This window comes from Neoarius graeffei, chromosome 16 (assembly GCF_027579695.1).
Source record: "Neoarius graeffei isolate fNeoGra1 chromosome 16, fNeoGra1.pri, whole genome shotgun sequence".
In the NCBI taxonomy this organism is placed as follows: domain Eukaryota; kingdom Metazoa; phylum Chordata; class Actinopteri; order Siluriformes; family Ariidae; genus Neoarius; species Neoarius graeffei.
Window position 1 is genome coordinate 44,896,809 of NC_083584.1, and position 14,003 is coordinate 44,910,811.

A 14,003-nucleotide genomic window follows, 5' to 3' on the forward strand; every position below is an offset into this window, starting at 1 on the left:
ACCACTACACCACCGAATGAGATGTTGAATCAGTGCATCAGTGAATCAGATGTTGAATCAGTGCCTCATCTCATTATCTCTAGCTGCTTTATCCTGTTCTACAGGGTCACAAGCAAGCTGGAGCCTATCCCAGCTGACTACGGGCGAAAGGCGGGGTACACCCTGGACAAGTCGCCAGGTCATCACAGGGCTGACACATAGACACAGACAACCATTCACACTCACATTCACACCTACGGTCAATTTAGAGTCACCAGTTAACCTAACCTGCATGTCTTTGGACTGTGGGGGAAACCGGAGCACCCGGAGGAAACCCACACGGACACGGGGAGAACATGCAAACTCCGCACAGAAAGGCCCTCGCCGGCCACGGGGCTCGAACCCGGACCTTCTTGCTGTGAGGTGACAGCGCTAACCACTACACCACCGAATGAGATGTTGAATCAGTGCCTCATCTCATCTCATTATCTGTAGCCGCTTTATCCTGTTCTACAGGGTCGCAGGCAAGCTGGAGCCTATCCCAGCTGACTACGGGCGAAAGGCGGGGTACACCCTGGACAAGTCGCCAGGTCATCACAGGGCTGACACATAGACACAGACAACCATTCACACTCACATTCACACCTACGGTCAATTTAGAGCCACCAGTTAACCTAACCTGCATGTCTTTGGACTGTGGGGGAAACCGGAGCACCCGGAGGAAACCCACGCAAACTCCGCACAGAAAGGCCCTCGCCGGCCACTGGCCACCCAGAAAAATTGGCCTATGTGCAATAAATAAATAAATAAATAAAGTAATAGTATTTATGGCAACCTGTTGCAGCAGCATTAATAATGAAAGAAGTTTAGGTCCTAGTCTATGCAGTATTGCTTTGGTGTTTCCATCTCTAAACTGTGCTCTGTGTGAGATAAAAAGTGGTCTTTCCCAAATATTCCACCTCCTGTCTGTCTGTCTATCCCTATCTGCGTCACGACAGCACATTTGGTAGACTCTGGTAAATGATGCTCCTGGAGTCCTGTGCGTACGCATGCGCAGTGATGTGCCGCTGCCATTTCCTGGATTCCTGACAGCCTGAGATTAGGAAGCTAAAGTCCGCACAGAGCGAGCAGCAGCCGGAGTGAATTCGTGTCGACTGGCCAGAGTCCGCGAATTCAAGTCCGTCCGGAAAAACAAAAGAAGCAGAAAAGCATCTTGCGGATATTTTACAACACAAGCCCGACTCTTCAGGTGTAAGTGTGTTTTATTGTGGAGCAGTGCAGCCCGAGGCCTTCCTTCCCTGGGCGCCGCTTTCTGTGCCTCTGTATCCGGGAAGAGAAGAGCAGAGCAGAGCCGGGCAGGCAGTGTCCCAGGCCCTCCTTCCCTTCAGCTTCAGGAAATTATTTAATCTAGCTTGCAGTCTATTATTCAGATTTGTACGGTTTGTTGGTGAGCGCAGTTTTAATATATTTTTTCCCGGTTATATTCTTATTTGTTCAGCTAACTTGGCTAAGGGTAGCTCGGGAAGCATCAGCCATAGCTTTGTAACTTGACGCCGTTAGCCTGCTAGCTTGTTTAGCTCCTTGTTAGCTAGCAGCCGAGCACATATACAAGCTAGCTGCATTAGCATTAGCAGTTAGCTTAGCTAGCCGGCTAAACTACATCATTAGCTGAAGGAGCTCCACGCCCTGAAACTGACAAGAGGCCATTGAGAGAATTTCTTGTTCTGCTGGTTAAATCAGTAATGCTCGGCCTCTTTTTTTTTTTTTTTTGTCTAATTCATGAATTATCTATTCTATAGTATACCAGGAAGCCTCTCTTATCTTGTTATTATTGACATGTTTTCTCAATTTAGCTGAAACCACTGACTTGTTCAGTCGTCTATAAAATATCAAATTTTTAAATTGTATTTATTTTTATTTTTTTTAACAGAGCTACAAAAGAAAAAAATGTCACTACACCAGTTTCTCTTGGAGCCCATTACATGCCATGCATGGAACAGGGACAGGACTCGTAAGTTACAGATTCATTCATTCATCCATCATCAAGGTTTTAAATGATATTTTCATTATAGACAATAGACGGTCGAAATGTGTCATGATTGTGTGTGTGTGTGTGTGGTTTTTTTTTTCTTTCCTTAGAAATTGCTATAAGTCCGAACAATCATGAGGTCCATATATACAAGAAGAGTGGGAATCAATGGGTAAAAGCCCATGAACTAAAAGAACACAATGGGCACATTACAGGTAATCCGATACCACCTTTCCACCAAGCTCTAGGTGCTAGTCCTGGTTTAGCTTGTGAATCTTTGAAGAACTGGGTTGTTTTTTCTCGGGTTAGAGAGCCATCATAGAGGGGGTGGCACTGTCGCCTCACAGCGAGAAGGTTCTGGGTTTGAGCCCAGTGGCTGGCGAGGGCCTTTCTGTGTGGAGTTTGCATGTTCTCCCCGTGTCCGCATCGGTTTCCCCGACAGTCCAAAGACATGCAGTTAGATTAACTGGCTACTTTAAATTGTCCAGAAGTGTGACTGTGTTGTTTCCTAAGTCTGGAAATGGGAGGGCTGCAGCAGGAAGGGCATCCGGTGTAATAACGTGAATCAATAGTAAAGACATGTGGATTGACCCCACACACACACATGGGACAACCTGGAAGGAAGGAAGGAGTGAGGGAGAGAGCCACCACAGAGCCATGTCATTACATCACTGTATACATCTCTGCTTTCAGCGGAGCACATCATTAGTGGCAGGCTACGTCATCTCTTTATAAGTGTATGAAACATTAGTTGTTTTTTAAATATGGTGGGAACAAAGATTTAATTGGTCTTGTTGGTCACAATAACCCCAGCCACAGATGTCAGCGGTTCTTGGTTCTAGATCAGAAAAGTGTTGGTGCTGCTCTCAAACCAGTTTTCCTGGCCAAGAGCCAGCTGTCAAAACGTGACAAACTGGTTTGAGATTTGGCACTGGCTCCAAACCAGCCCCTGAACTGTCTTGGTGGAAAAGGGGTCTAAGTCATAATTTGTAATACCGTCTCAGTTAGCACGTGAAATCTGGATTTCATGTGCTGCTGTTTTGTATGTATTTATTTATTGCTCATGTGTTAAGGCATTGACTGGGCTCCTAAAAGCGATCGGATTGTAACCTGCGGAGCGGATCGCAACGCTTACGTGTGGAGCCAGAAGGACGGCGTGTGGAAGCCCACTCTCGTCATCCTCAGGATCAACCGTGCTGCCACATTTGTGAAGTGGTCTCCGCTGGAGAACAAGTTTGCGGTGGGCAGTGGAGCTCGGCTCATATCCGTTTGCTACTTTGAGTCTGAAAACGACTGGTGAGTTTGACGCACTCTCTGTTAGAAAATACTTCTTGCAGTAGATCACCATGAAGTTTCATGACTCCTGTTTGTGTGTGTGTGCGCGCTCAAGGTGGGTGAGCAAACATATCAAGAAGCCTATCCGCTCCACTGTTCTCAGTCTAGACTGGCATCCGAACAATGTGCTTCTGGCAGCTGGGTCATGTGACTTCAAATGCAGGTAAGACGTTTGTGTTTGTTTCACCAGGAAGCAATTTCATATCATCTGGAAGCCACTATACAGAAGTGTTACTGTTGTACATCCTCTAGACATGAACATGCATTAAAAAAAAATCTTTATCTTGGTTTGAAAAGTTAAGTGTTTAAGAGCCATTTCTAAAAGAATTGATAAAATAGCTCTAAATAACTTTTTTTTTTTTTAAACAAATAAAATGGTCACGAGATTAGAATTTTATATGCGGCTATCATGTTAGATCATTTTAGATATGATAGTCAGCTGGGATAAGCTCCAGCTTGCCTGCGACCCTGTAGAACAGAATAAAGCAGCTAGAGATAATGAACGGACTTATCGATTTGATCAAGGTATGGCAGTTGTATAGTGTCATCCAAGAGATGTAGATATACAAAACTTTCACGATGCATATGTATACGTACACAGCTGGCATTGTTCGTGCTCCCTTTGAGTGCATCCCTGCAGATGTTCTCAATTTCCTGTGGGGATTATTAAAGTATTTCTTGTTCTGATTATGTACATTTGCGGCAGTAAAAGCATCATCCACTAGGTGGCACATCGGCGCTAAAACATCTCCGTCCATCTGGTTTCCAAGTCGAATTGTAATGCTTAGCGATTTCATGTGTAGCAGCGCTAAACAAGCTGATGACCTCCGTTTCTCCTTGTGCTGTCGTCATGATTGTCATGATCTCCATCTCAAAAAGGGAAAAAAAAAACCTTACCACAGTGTCAAATATTTACTAAGCTAGGAATATAGATGAAAGTCTTCTGGATTTACCCGGAAATCCGGATATTTGACAAAACTCTTGAAAATCTCCGGTTTCCCGAATGGAGAAAATAATTTTTCGGATTTTTTGCGTTCCTAGACGCGGCGTAATACTTCGCATCGTCCTTGCCTGGGCGTGGTCCTTAAATAGCCCAAACATAGTTCATTGATTAAAGACAGGTGTTCTTTGTTAACGGCGTGCGTGCCGGAGCTCGTTAGGCGCGCCTTCAGGTGCACGAGCCAAGGCGTGCAGGACTGACGCCGTTCTGCACAAGCGCAACGCGATCGCACTAGAAAGCATGGTCAAGCTGCCGGTGTAGCTGCAGTCTTTTTAGTTGCGAATTACAAGTATTTCCTCTTGTGTTAATAATTCAGTGTCAAAACAAGCAAAACTTTCCTCCTTCTTTCGACGTGAAGAGAGGTAAGCAATTTATTATATATATATATATATATATATATATATATATATATATATATATATATATATATATATATATATTTTTTTTTTCCATCAAAGTTGCATTTTGAGACTTCGAAGCTAAGTTTTAGTGCCGTTTCTAGAACACAGCATCAAGAAAACGTGGAAGAAACAGCAATAATGGAAGAGTCGGTTTCTAAGCTACCTAAAACTAGCAATGGTAATTATTTTTTGTTACATAATTGTACTCAGGCTGCCAGTCAGTGTGTGACACACACACACCCTGAAAAATCCTAGCTACGCCCCTGATTTACATGAGAAATTTGGTATTCATTGGTGTGTTTAAATTTACAGACAATATGAACTAATGTAAACAATTGGCTTCAACGCACATAAATATGAATTGGAAATGTTTAGTTCACTTTAGCTTCTGCAAACGCACAACTCTACTAAAAGATTGATAAACGAGGCTCAACGTCCCCAACATTGAAACCTGAAAGCTTTAGAAACTCTAACAGACCTTTACTTTTTAACAGGACTGTTTTGGGATTTTGCTGAGTTTACCTTCAACTGTCTGATATTTTTCAAAGTAATGAACTGTGTAGCCAGGAAAATCACCGTGTTTTCTATTTTTATTTATTTATTTATTTATTTATCTTGTGTTTTACCAGGAAGGTCCCATTGAGATACAATATCTCGTCTTCCAGGGAGTCCTGGCCAGTATAGCGACTTAAAAGTTTTTCATACAAGAAATACAGACTAACATAAACCAAAACACTAGGACAAACAGTCAACAATCACACAGAGTAAAAAAAAAAAGAGACATAAGTAGTATAAAATGAAGAAGCAGTAGCCTTAATTAAAAACAATGACACTCTTCTGTAAGTACTGACTTTAAACAATTTTTAAAAAATGCAATAGAGGGTATTGTCACAAGATTTAGTGTATTTTGTAGCTCATTCCAAGCACACGGTGCATATGCACAGAAGGCTGTTTTACCAAGTTCTGTTCGTGACATTGGAATTTGGAAAAAGTATTTTCTCTGATGCACGAGTGCTATAAGTGTAAGTACGCCATACAAGCAGACTAGATATATAGAACGGCAACTTACCTAAGATAGCTTTTGCAACAAATTATATTAAAATATGACTTTTCCTGGGCGGCACGGTGGTGTAGTGGTTAGCGCTGTCGCCTCACAGCAAGAAGGTCCTGGGTTCGAGCCCCGGGGCCGGCGAGGGCCTTTCTGTGTGGAGTTTGCATGTTCTCCCCGTGTCCGCGTGGGTTTCCTCTGGGTGCTCCGGTTTCCCCCACAGTCCAAAGACATGCAGGTTAGGTTAACTGGTGACTCTAAATTGACCGTAGGTGTGAATGTGAGTGTGAATGGTTGTCTGTGTCTGTGTCAGCCCTGTGATGACCTGGTGACTTGTCCAGGGTGTACCCCGCCTTTCGCCCGTAGTCAGCTGGGATAGGCTCCAGCTTGCCTGCGACCCTGTAGAAGGATGAAGCGGCTAGAGATGAGATGAGATGAGACGAGACTTTTCCTTCTTATAGACAGAAATGTCCACTGAACCATATGATATCTAAAAGCACTCCTGAAAATTACTCATTAACTAGGGGGAATTAAATTTGATGTTTTTGACATGTTAATCATTAATGCACATGAAAGAAAAAGGCTTAAGTTATAACTTGTTTTAGTGAAAATAAGAACTAAAATGCACTAGAATGCAGGGTTTTGCGTGGTGTTAATTTTTTGGGGGGACGTTGCCCCCCCCCCAATCTTAGTTTGACTTTCAAAAGTTCAGGATTTTTTTCTTTGCTCCACTTTCATCTCTATAGTGCCGCTTTTCCACTACAAACGCGGCTGAGCCGTGCCGAGTCGAGCTGAGTCGAGCTGAGCGGGGCTGTTGGAGTTGCATTTCGACTACAACCGCACTGAACCGTGCTGGCTGGAAGTGGGTGGACACATTGGGTGGAGTTAGCGAAAGTGGGTGGACGTCACGTGATGTCGTTAAGCAGCGCAAACAGTGACATCAGTGACAGTGGCGGAACAAGTCAGAGCCGGGCCGGGGGCGGGGCAAATGACCGGGCCCTTTATTAAAGCTTATCATAACATCATTTTAGGCTACAAAATGTCCGCAACTGCGGTGTTTACCAATTTCAACACTACCGGGTGCAACTATGTTATTTAGTACATCAAGTCCTTCAAACGAACATGTAACTCAGAAACAAAAAACATTAGGATACTGTACATGGCTCATAATAAAACATCAATAGCCTATACTGCGCACATTATTTGAAGGGCATACGAGTGAGCGCTCAGAGGTTGCAACGGTGACAGGAAGAGTCAGAAATAAAAGGAGGGCGGTGCAAACCTCACTGAATGCACTGTGTTTACCAATTTCAACACTACGGGGTGCAACTATGTTATTTTGTACATTAAGTCCTTCAAACGAACATGTAACTCAGAAACAAAAAAACATTAGGCGACATACTGTACATGGCTCATAATAAAACATCAATAGCCTACTGCGCGCGTTATTTGAAGGGCATACGACGAGCCTTGCGCTCCGCGAACTCGTCCACGATGCTCTGTATGTCACTGATTCAGTGAGCTTTTAAGCGGTAGTCTCACGACCCGGATAGTAAACAATAAACATGGAAGACATGGAGTCGTTAGTGTTGCTGGTCTTGGTGCTGTGGCTTGTTGTCACCGACAACGCCAACAGATACTGGCAAGAGCGTATAGATGAGGCGAGGCGCATAAGGCTTCAGAAATTCTCGTAATTCATAATTATTCTTCTTCCGGGTTTGCGGTGTTTACAGATCCCAGCGCGCTCGCGGGGCGTGTGTGGGCATGTGAGGACACGCCTCCTCACCAATCAGTGCACAGGGGAGTGTCTGCTCACGCCCCCAACCTCAGTCGGCACGGTTTGGCTCGCTTCAGCCCCACTCCAAAACGGTGCGAGTTTTAGGGGCTAAGCAGGGCTGAAACGAGCTGAGTCGTGCTGGTTTTTGGTAGTCGAAACGCGAGCCGTGTCGGGCTGAAGTGAGCTGAAGCGAGCTGAAGTGAGCTGAAAAAGGGTAGTGGAAAAGGGCCTTAGGAAATCCATAAGATTTGTACTCAAAATAGACCTTTCAGTAAGATTAAGAGGTTTATAAAATTCAGACACTAATTCTAACAGAAACAATTAGTGTTGGTACTTGATGACTATCTGGAACAGTACATGTATGCGATTTAAAGACATGACATTTAGTTTTGTTTTGTTTTTTTTTAATCCCGTTCTCGGTAAAGTGTCTTGTGGTGCTATACAGCCTTCAGTATTAATGTTGGTATCACACCATGTGGAGGCGTCACTTTAATTTCTGAGGATTTGCAAAAACGGTACATCAAGTGACTGCAGGACATGCACGGCAGCCATCTTGCGAATGTTGATGCATATTTAGCAACAAGTGTAAATCAGTGCTGTCTTTAGTATTGATGTAATATTTCAGGATGCAGTTTGGCTTCAAAAGACACTTTGAACATTCAGTCGATTTGTCTTGTCTAGTTTATTGAGCAACGTGTGTGTATCCATCTAACCGCCATTTTCCCCCCCAAGGGTGTTCTCTGCATACATCAAGGAGGTGGACGAGAAGCCAGGTCCAACTCCATGGGGATCCAAGATGCCATTTGGTCAAGTTATGGCAGAGTTTGGTGGGGCAGGCAGTGGAGGATGGGTCCACAGTGTCTGTTTCTCAGCCAGTGGAAATCGCCTGGCCTGGGTCAGCCATGACAGCACTGTGACCGTGGTGGATCCTACAAAAAGCTCAACGTGAGCATCTGACCTAACCGCTTTGCCTGTTTTTATGAAGATCAACAGAAGTAATGTTTGACATTCAGTGAATAAGGGTTACCGATGATTGTGGTTCTTTTTGTTTTGCAGGCCAAGCCAGTTGAAGACAGAGTTCCTTGCTCTTCTGAGTGTGACCTTTGTGTCCGAGAACAACATTGTTGCAGCGGTAAGAGCCCCACACCCAGTGATGTCGTCGTCATCATCGGATCAGAGATGCCACACACAAGGGCTTGGTTTGAATTTTTTTTTTTTAAAATATTATTTCCTCTAAAGGGTCATGATTGCTGCCCAATGCTGTTCAATTTTGATGATGGTGGAAACTTGACCTTCATATCCAAGTTGGACATTCCAAAGCAAAGCATCCAGCGCAACATCTCTGCCATGGAGCGTTTCCGGAACATGGACAAGAGAGCCACTACCGAGGACCGCAATAGCACTCTGGAGACCCTTCACCAGAACAGCATCACGTAAGTCTCAGACTCTCGATTAAGTTCTACTTCAGTCAGAGGAAAATAAAACGAAGAGCAGGAAACGGCGCTAAATTAAACAGTCAGTATTCGGCATGACGGTACATTGTCTTTAAAAATGCATCCGTTGCATTCACGCGGGTACATTTTGAGAAGTTTTATACGGAAATTACTAGTTGGTAGGTTTTTCTCAACATCTTGAAGAATCTCCCACAGTTCTTTTGGAGACTTTGACTGCCCCACACTACTTTTATTGCAGGAAATTCCTGACTGGTTTGTTTACGTAATGTATTACTTTCTTTATCAACCTAACATTTTTTTTCCGTTTAATTTTAGTTGGAAAAGTAAAGTTTGAAAATGAAAACTGACCAAATAACAAGTCATACAGCATCCAAGACAAATTAGTCATGAAATAATGATCTGGGCTGCCTAAGGCTGCTGGGCCATAGAAGGTTCACGCTGCATGCTGCATGCTGCACGCTGCACGCTACACGCGTGTAAAGAAAAGTGGACAAACGTAGCATGACTTGCTCTGGGCCATAGAACGGCGTTCACGTTGCACGCTGCACACTTCACGCGTGAAGCGTGAAATGAACATGCACACTTTTTTCTAGGCGTGAAGATGGAAATTCCAGTCAGTGCATGCGGTCACCGCCGCGCCAGCCAATCAGAACGGGTCTAGGGAGATAACTCTATGCTTTCAGGGGAAAACTTCAGAAAAAATATAATTGAATGGTATAATTGAAAAATAGTTCTTCATCGGGATTGTCAAGCAGATTATAGAATGTTCGGTGAAATTCACCACGGGTTTCTCTCAGAAGGAAGTGTTCTCGGCTCCAAATTCTGTTCCTTTTTCTCTTCCTCTGTCTCAGTAAAAGCAGAATGAGGCAATCGTCGTCATCCGAAGAGTCCATATTGTTGGTTACTCGGTCAAAGTAGAACAGACGCAACACGTGAACATCCAAGCATGAAGTTTAATGGCCCAGGGTCCGGTTCTTCACGTGAACGTGTAGCGTGCAGCGTGCAGCGTGAACCTTCTATGGCCCAGCAGCCTAAGGTTTTTGCACAGTGCTGTATGTGAAGCAGTTTGGCAAGAAGTTAATGTGTTAAGGCCATCCATTGCTATTATAGCTTGCAACCAGGGTTGAAACGGTGTTCAACAAGCACCCCTGATTGACTCCTTTTTACCTGGGGGTCATCTGGGCCCCTCACCTAAGCTTCTGAATGAAATGTGTCAAAAATGAAGCAGGGAAATAGATGTGGTGGCAGAATATACATAAACAGGACATGGAGGCAGACGTAAGGTTGAAAAACGTGAACATTTAAGCTTTCATTGGAAATTTTAAAATATGCCATGTTTGAGATTTGGTTTTCTTTCTCACTTAACATGATCCTCATTCTCACTTTGTAGCCAAGTGTCTATATATGAAGGAGACAAAAGAGATTGTCGCAAATTCTGCACTACAGGAATCGATGGAGCGATGACCATATGGGATTTCAAGGTTTGTAGTGAGCATTTTTTTTTTTTTCCCCTGACTTTACAGCAGCAATACATCCACTATTCCTCCTGCAGGAGTTTTCAGTCTTCAGTAATGCTGTTTGTATATAACAGGACTTTAATCTCAAAATTGGGAAATCCTGATGAAGTCGAGAACAAAATTGGGCATGGTCTTGGGGGGGGAGTTGTTTGTCAATCGAAGCAGTCAATCCCTGGCATCTTTGAGCTCATGTATTTGTGAAAGAGGATGGATAGTATTTCCGTAAGTGCATTACTCTGTGCTGTGATGCTGCATGAGCAGCAGTTAGAAAAGATGCAGCTGTCTGGCTTCACTGGTCTCAGATGAAGCACACGTTAGTCTTCACTCTCTCTGCTTGGTAGCTATTTAAATATTGGCTAGCGTTGAGTGGTATATCAGATATATTCCATTCAGCTAGCATGATATTGAACGAGTCGAAGACGATACGCATTCCTTTCAGGTGTTCAGCGCATCTTTCACAATTCTCTCAATCGTCTGTATTTCACAAAGCAAACCTGGCGGCCATGTTTGTTTACAAATTCACAGTCGCTCGCTAGCGTCAGGCCTTTCAATTACATAATTTGGGCTACACCCTGTATTTCTGAATTTGGGCTTTTTCCGTCATGATACAGGGTAATTTGGGCTTTTCTGCATGCGCACAGTGTTTTCCCAGCGCTCTGTGTTTAAACCTGCTGCTTCTTTTTTTAGCTACAAAGTTACGAATAAATAAAGAAATCTGTTTTTACCTTTATTGCAAAATGTCTACAGCATTAATCCCTCTTGATGTACATGACAAAAATAATTAGAATACGGTTAGTATATAAAAGATGTGTTGGAGCCTGGAGGAAAGGAGCCTGTGAATGAAAAAGCAAGTTACACACTGTTGCCATCAAAGAGCAGACCTGTGACGCAAAAGGTTTTTCAGTCACATCATAAGAATCGGCAGTGCAATTCACAGTATGTAGTCCGGTAAAAGATCCTAGTTTAAATGCAAGGCCAGTGTCTAAGACTATCATCAACAAGAGGACCAAGCTCCAAGTCACTGATTCCACCCACACTTACACAACTGTGTGGATTTAAGGTGCAAGCTGTATCTTAAATACACACAGTCGTGTCCCGAATAGCTCTCTTTTATTTAGTCTTTTACCTGATTTAAATCATATGACACTGGGTGTCCGAGAGATATTGCAGTTGAGGTCAGATAATGTTGGGATATAGGGCTATTTTTAGGTTTTTAAATGATACAGGAATTCTTAGAATTTTGCACAATAGTGTGTGAAACATTCTGGCTCACATTCTAGTCCAGAAGGTGGCAGTAATGCACCTAAAAGCTGTTTGCCAGCCGCCATAAAACAATATAAAAGAAGAAAGAAATTACCTAATATGGAAATCCCGCTCTGGTCATTGGTACGCGAGTTTCGCTTCTCTATGAAATCGTGGCGTGCCAATTGCCGTTGGAGAATTCATGCTCTGTGTGAGGCTTACAGCTACTTTGACAAACCCGGAACAACATGGGAATGGTGCAGATTTTGCGTCAATTACGAGAAATACATGCTAATTCTTGCTAATTTTGGTGTTTTTAAAGAAGAAAGTCAAGACATTGGGTTTTATGCAGTCAAGTTTATTTAATCAACATTTCGGGGATTTTTGGTTGTTTTAAACTTTTGATAGCATATTTTGGGCGCTTGACCTTAATTTGGGTGCCTGCGATGTTATCCGTTGCGGGTTTCATGTAATTGAAAGGCCTGAGCGTGGAAGTTTTACATCTCCGATGTGTGACGTCATGTCGTCTTGACAACCATACAATATCGTAAACCATATTCAATGCTCATTCTCCATTGGACAGTGATGTAATACACACAAGCAATATTGTGATAATATTGCATGCTATGACACGCATTAGAAGGGAATAGAATGCATATGTTATTTACCAGCTGGGAGGTCCGTATGGTGAAATACCGTGACGGAAATCTTGAAAGTACTGAGCGAGGCCCTCTGGGCCGAGATCAGTATTCAAGGCCGAGGTCACGGTATTTCACCATACGGACCGACCTTAAGCTGGTAAGTAATATTTTTTTTTCTTTACCAAATTCTAACCAAAAATGAGAGCGCCCGAAAGGGAAAACCGAGCTGAGCCGCCATTTTGAATCCTCATTCACGGCTGTAATGCAAATGGCTTCCTCCTCGGTATCCAAGTGCACTTCCATGGCAGGACAAAAACTACATTTTGCCGCCTATGTAGTCCCCTATTTATACAAAATTGAGTCATTCAGGATTCAGCCATGTTTTTGCTCGGTGTTAGCAAGTTAGAGGTTTTTAGCTTTCTCCTGAAATGTTTTCTTTTATTTCTTCTTCCTCAGGGTAGTAAAACTCGCTTTCGCTGTGAACACTGTCGTTATCACTATCCATGCTGTAAAATTAATGCTATTCTCCTGAGAAATGCTGGCAAAAATTTATAAGATTATCAAAAGTCTTATAAATAAATCGTATTTAAAAAAAAAAAAAAAGATAAATGTTGACACATTCTACCAAGTTGTTTGTTGTGAACGAGCGAGTCGCCGGAGGTCCATAACCGGGGTCCATATCGTAGGATACGGACCCACTCGCCAGCCAATTGGAGCACAGGATTTGATGGAAACCGGACCACGAAAAAAATAAATGGTTTCATTCCATCGAAAAAGTGTCCTGTATGTATAATGTATGATGGGGAAGAGCTGGTTTGTAGATGGGAATTTTCCAGTGACCAAAATGGGGGAATTTGCAACTCGATGAACTTGGTCCTTTTTAAAAATAACAGGCTGATTTGAAATGAATTTTCTATTGTGTGTTATAAGGTATTGTATGCTGTTTTATTTAAACAAAACAAAAAAAAGTCAGCCCTCTGTGAAGGTTCTTTTTAAATTATTTTTTCACTTATTTACTGTATCATACACATGGATTATGTAGGTTGCTCTAATCTATAGTTTTATGTATTTATTTGTTTTCCTCAGACTTTAGAGTCTTCTATCCAAGGCCTGCGGATCATGTAAAAGAACTCGCTCTGAACTAACATGATGCAGCGCAAGCAACGACGGCTTGAAGACTAACTAGGAGATCTCTAACAACACTTCTGAAAGTTTTTAACTGAGGAGAAAAAAAAAAAGAAGCACTGACCAGTTTGTGAGCTGACGTGACACTCTTAAAAATAGGGGGGAATATGAAAAACGGAAAAAGGGTTTAGGGACTTTTTTTTTTTTGTTTGTTTGTTTTTTTCCTTTTTTTTTTTTTTTTAATTCTATGCCAAAGCTGGTGCTCCAGCAAAGTGTCATTTGATCATTGGCACTCCGGACCTTTAGGGGAACCGGAGAGGAGTTAAATTAAAAGGAGAATTTTATGTAAATGGTCTGTTAGAAATAAAAGAAATATACTACACACTATGTGGAATGCAGCTTCTTGTTTCTTACTGTGTACTTCCCTCCAGCATGTGTGTTACTGTCTTGACCGA

At 42.7% G+C, this 14,003-nt stretch overlaps 1 protein-coding gene across 2 annotated transcripts; it reads left to right on the forward strand.

Annotated features, from left to right (window-relative positions):
* The first annotated feature begins 1,046 nt into the window (after positions 1 to 1,046).
* On the forward strand, positions 1,047 to 13,935 carry arpc1a (actin related protein 2/3 complex, subunit 1A). Of its 2 annotated transcripts, none has more exons than XM_060943050.1 (10): positions 1,047 to 1,230; positions 1,910 to 1,990; positions 2,119 to 2,223; positions 3,082 to 3,304; positions 3,399 to 3,506; positions 8,302 to 8,514; positions 8,626 to 8,701; positions 8,809 to 9,002; positions 10,414 to 10,504; positions 13,510 to 13,935. In XM_060943050.1, exons 2-10 carry the CDS (start codon positions 1,927 to 1,929, stop codon positions 13,546 to 13,548), a joined length of 1,113 nt encoding a protein of 370 aa, XP_060799033.1. In that variant the 5' UTR covers positions 1,047 to 1,230; positions 1,910 to 1,926; the 3' UTR covers positions 13,549 to 13,935. The 2 variants fall into 2 exon arrangements, with proteins under 2 accessions (XP_060799033.1, XP_060799034.1); XM_060943051.1 differs by lacking the exon at positions 1,047 to 1,230 and adding an exon at positions 1,272 to 1,426.
* Positions 13,936 to 14,003: the final 68 nt, after the last annotated feature.

Excerpts from the sequence above, each read along its gene's own strand:
- arpc1a (XM_060943050.1), top strand. The coding sequence starts at position 1,927 with ATGTCACTACACCAGTTTCTCTTGGAGCCCATTACATGCCATGCATGG. Across the intron at positions 3,507-8,301 it reads TCATGTGACTTCAAATGCAG|GGTGTTCTCTGCATACATCA; the intron begins GTAAGACGTTTG and ends TTCCCCCCCAAG. Across the intron at positions 8,702-8,808 it reads AGAACAACATTGTTGCAGCG|GGTCATGATTGCTGCCCAAT; the intron begins GTAAGAGCCCCA and ends TTTCCTCTAAAG.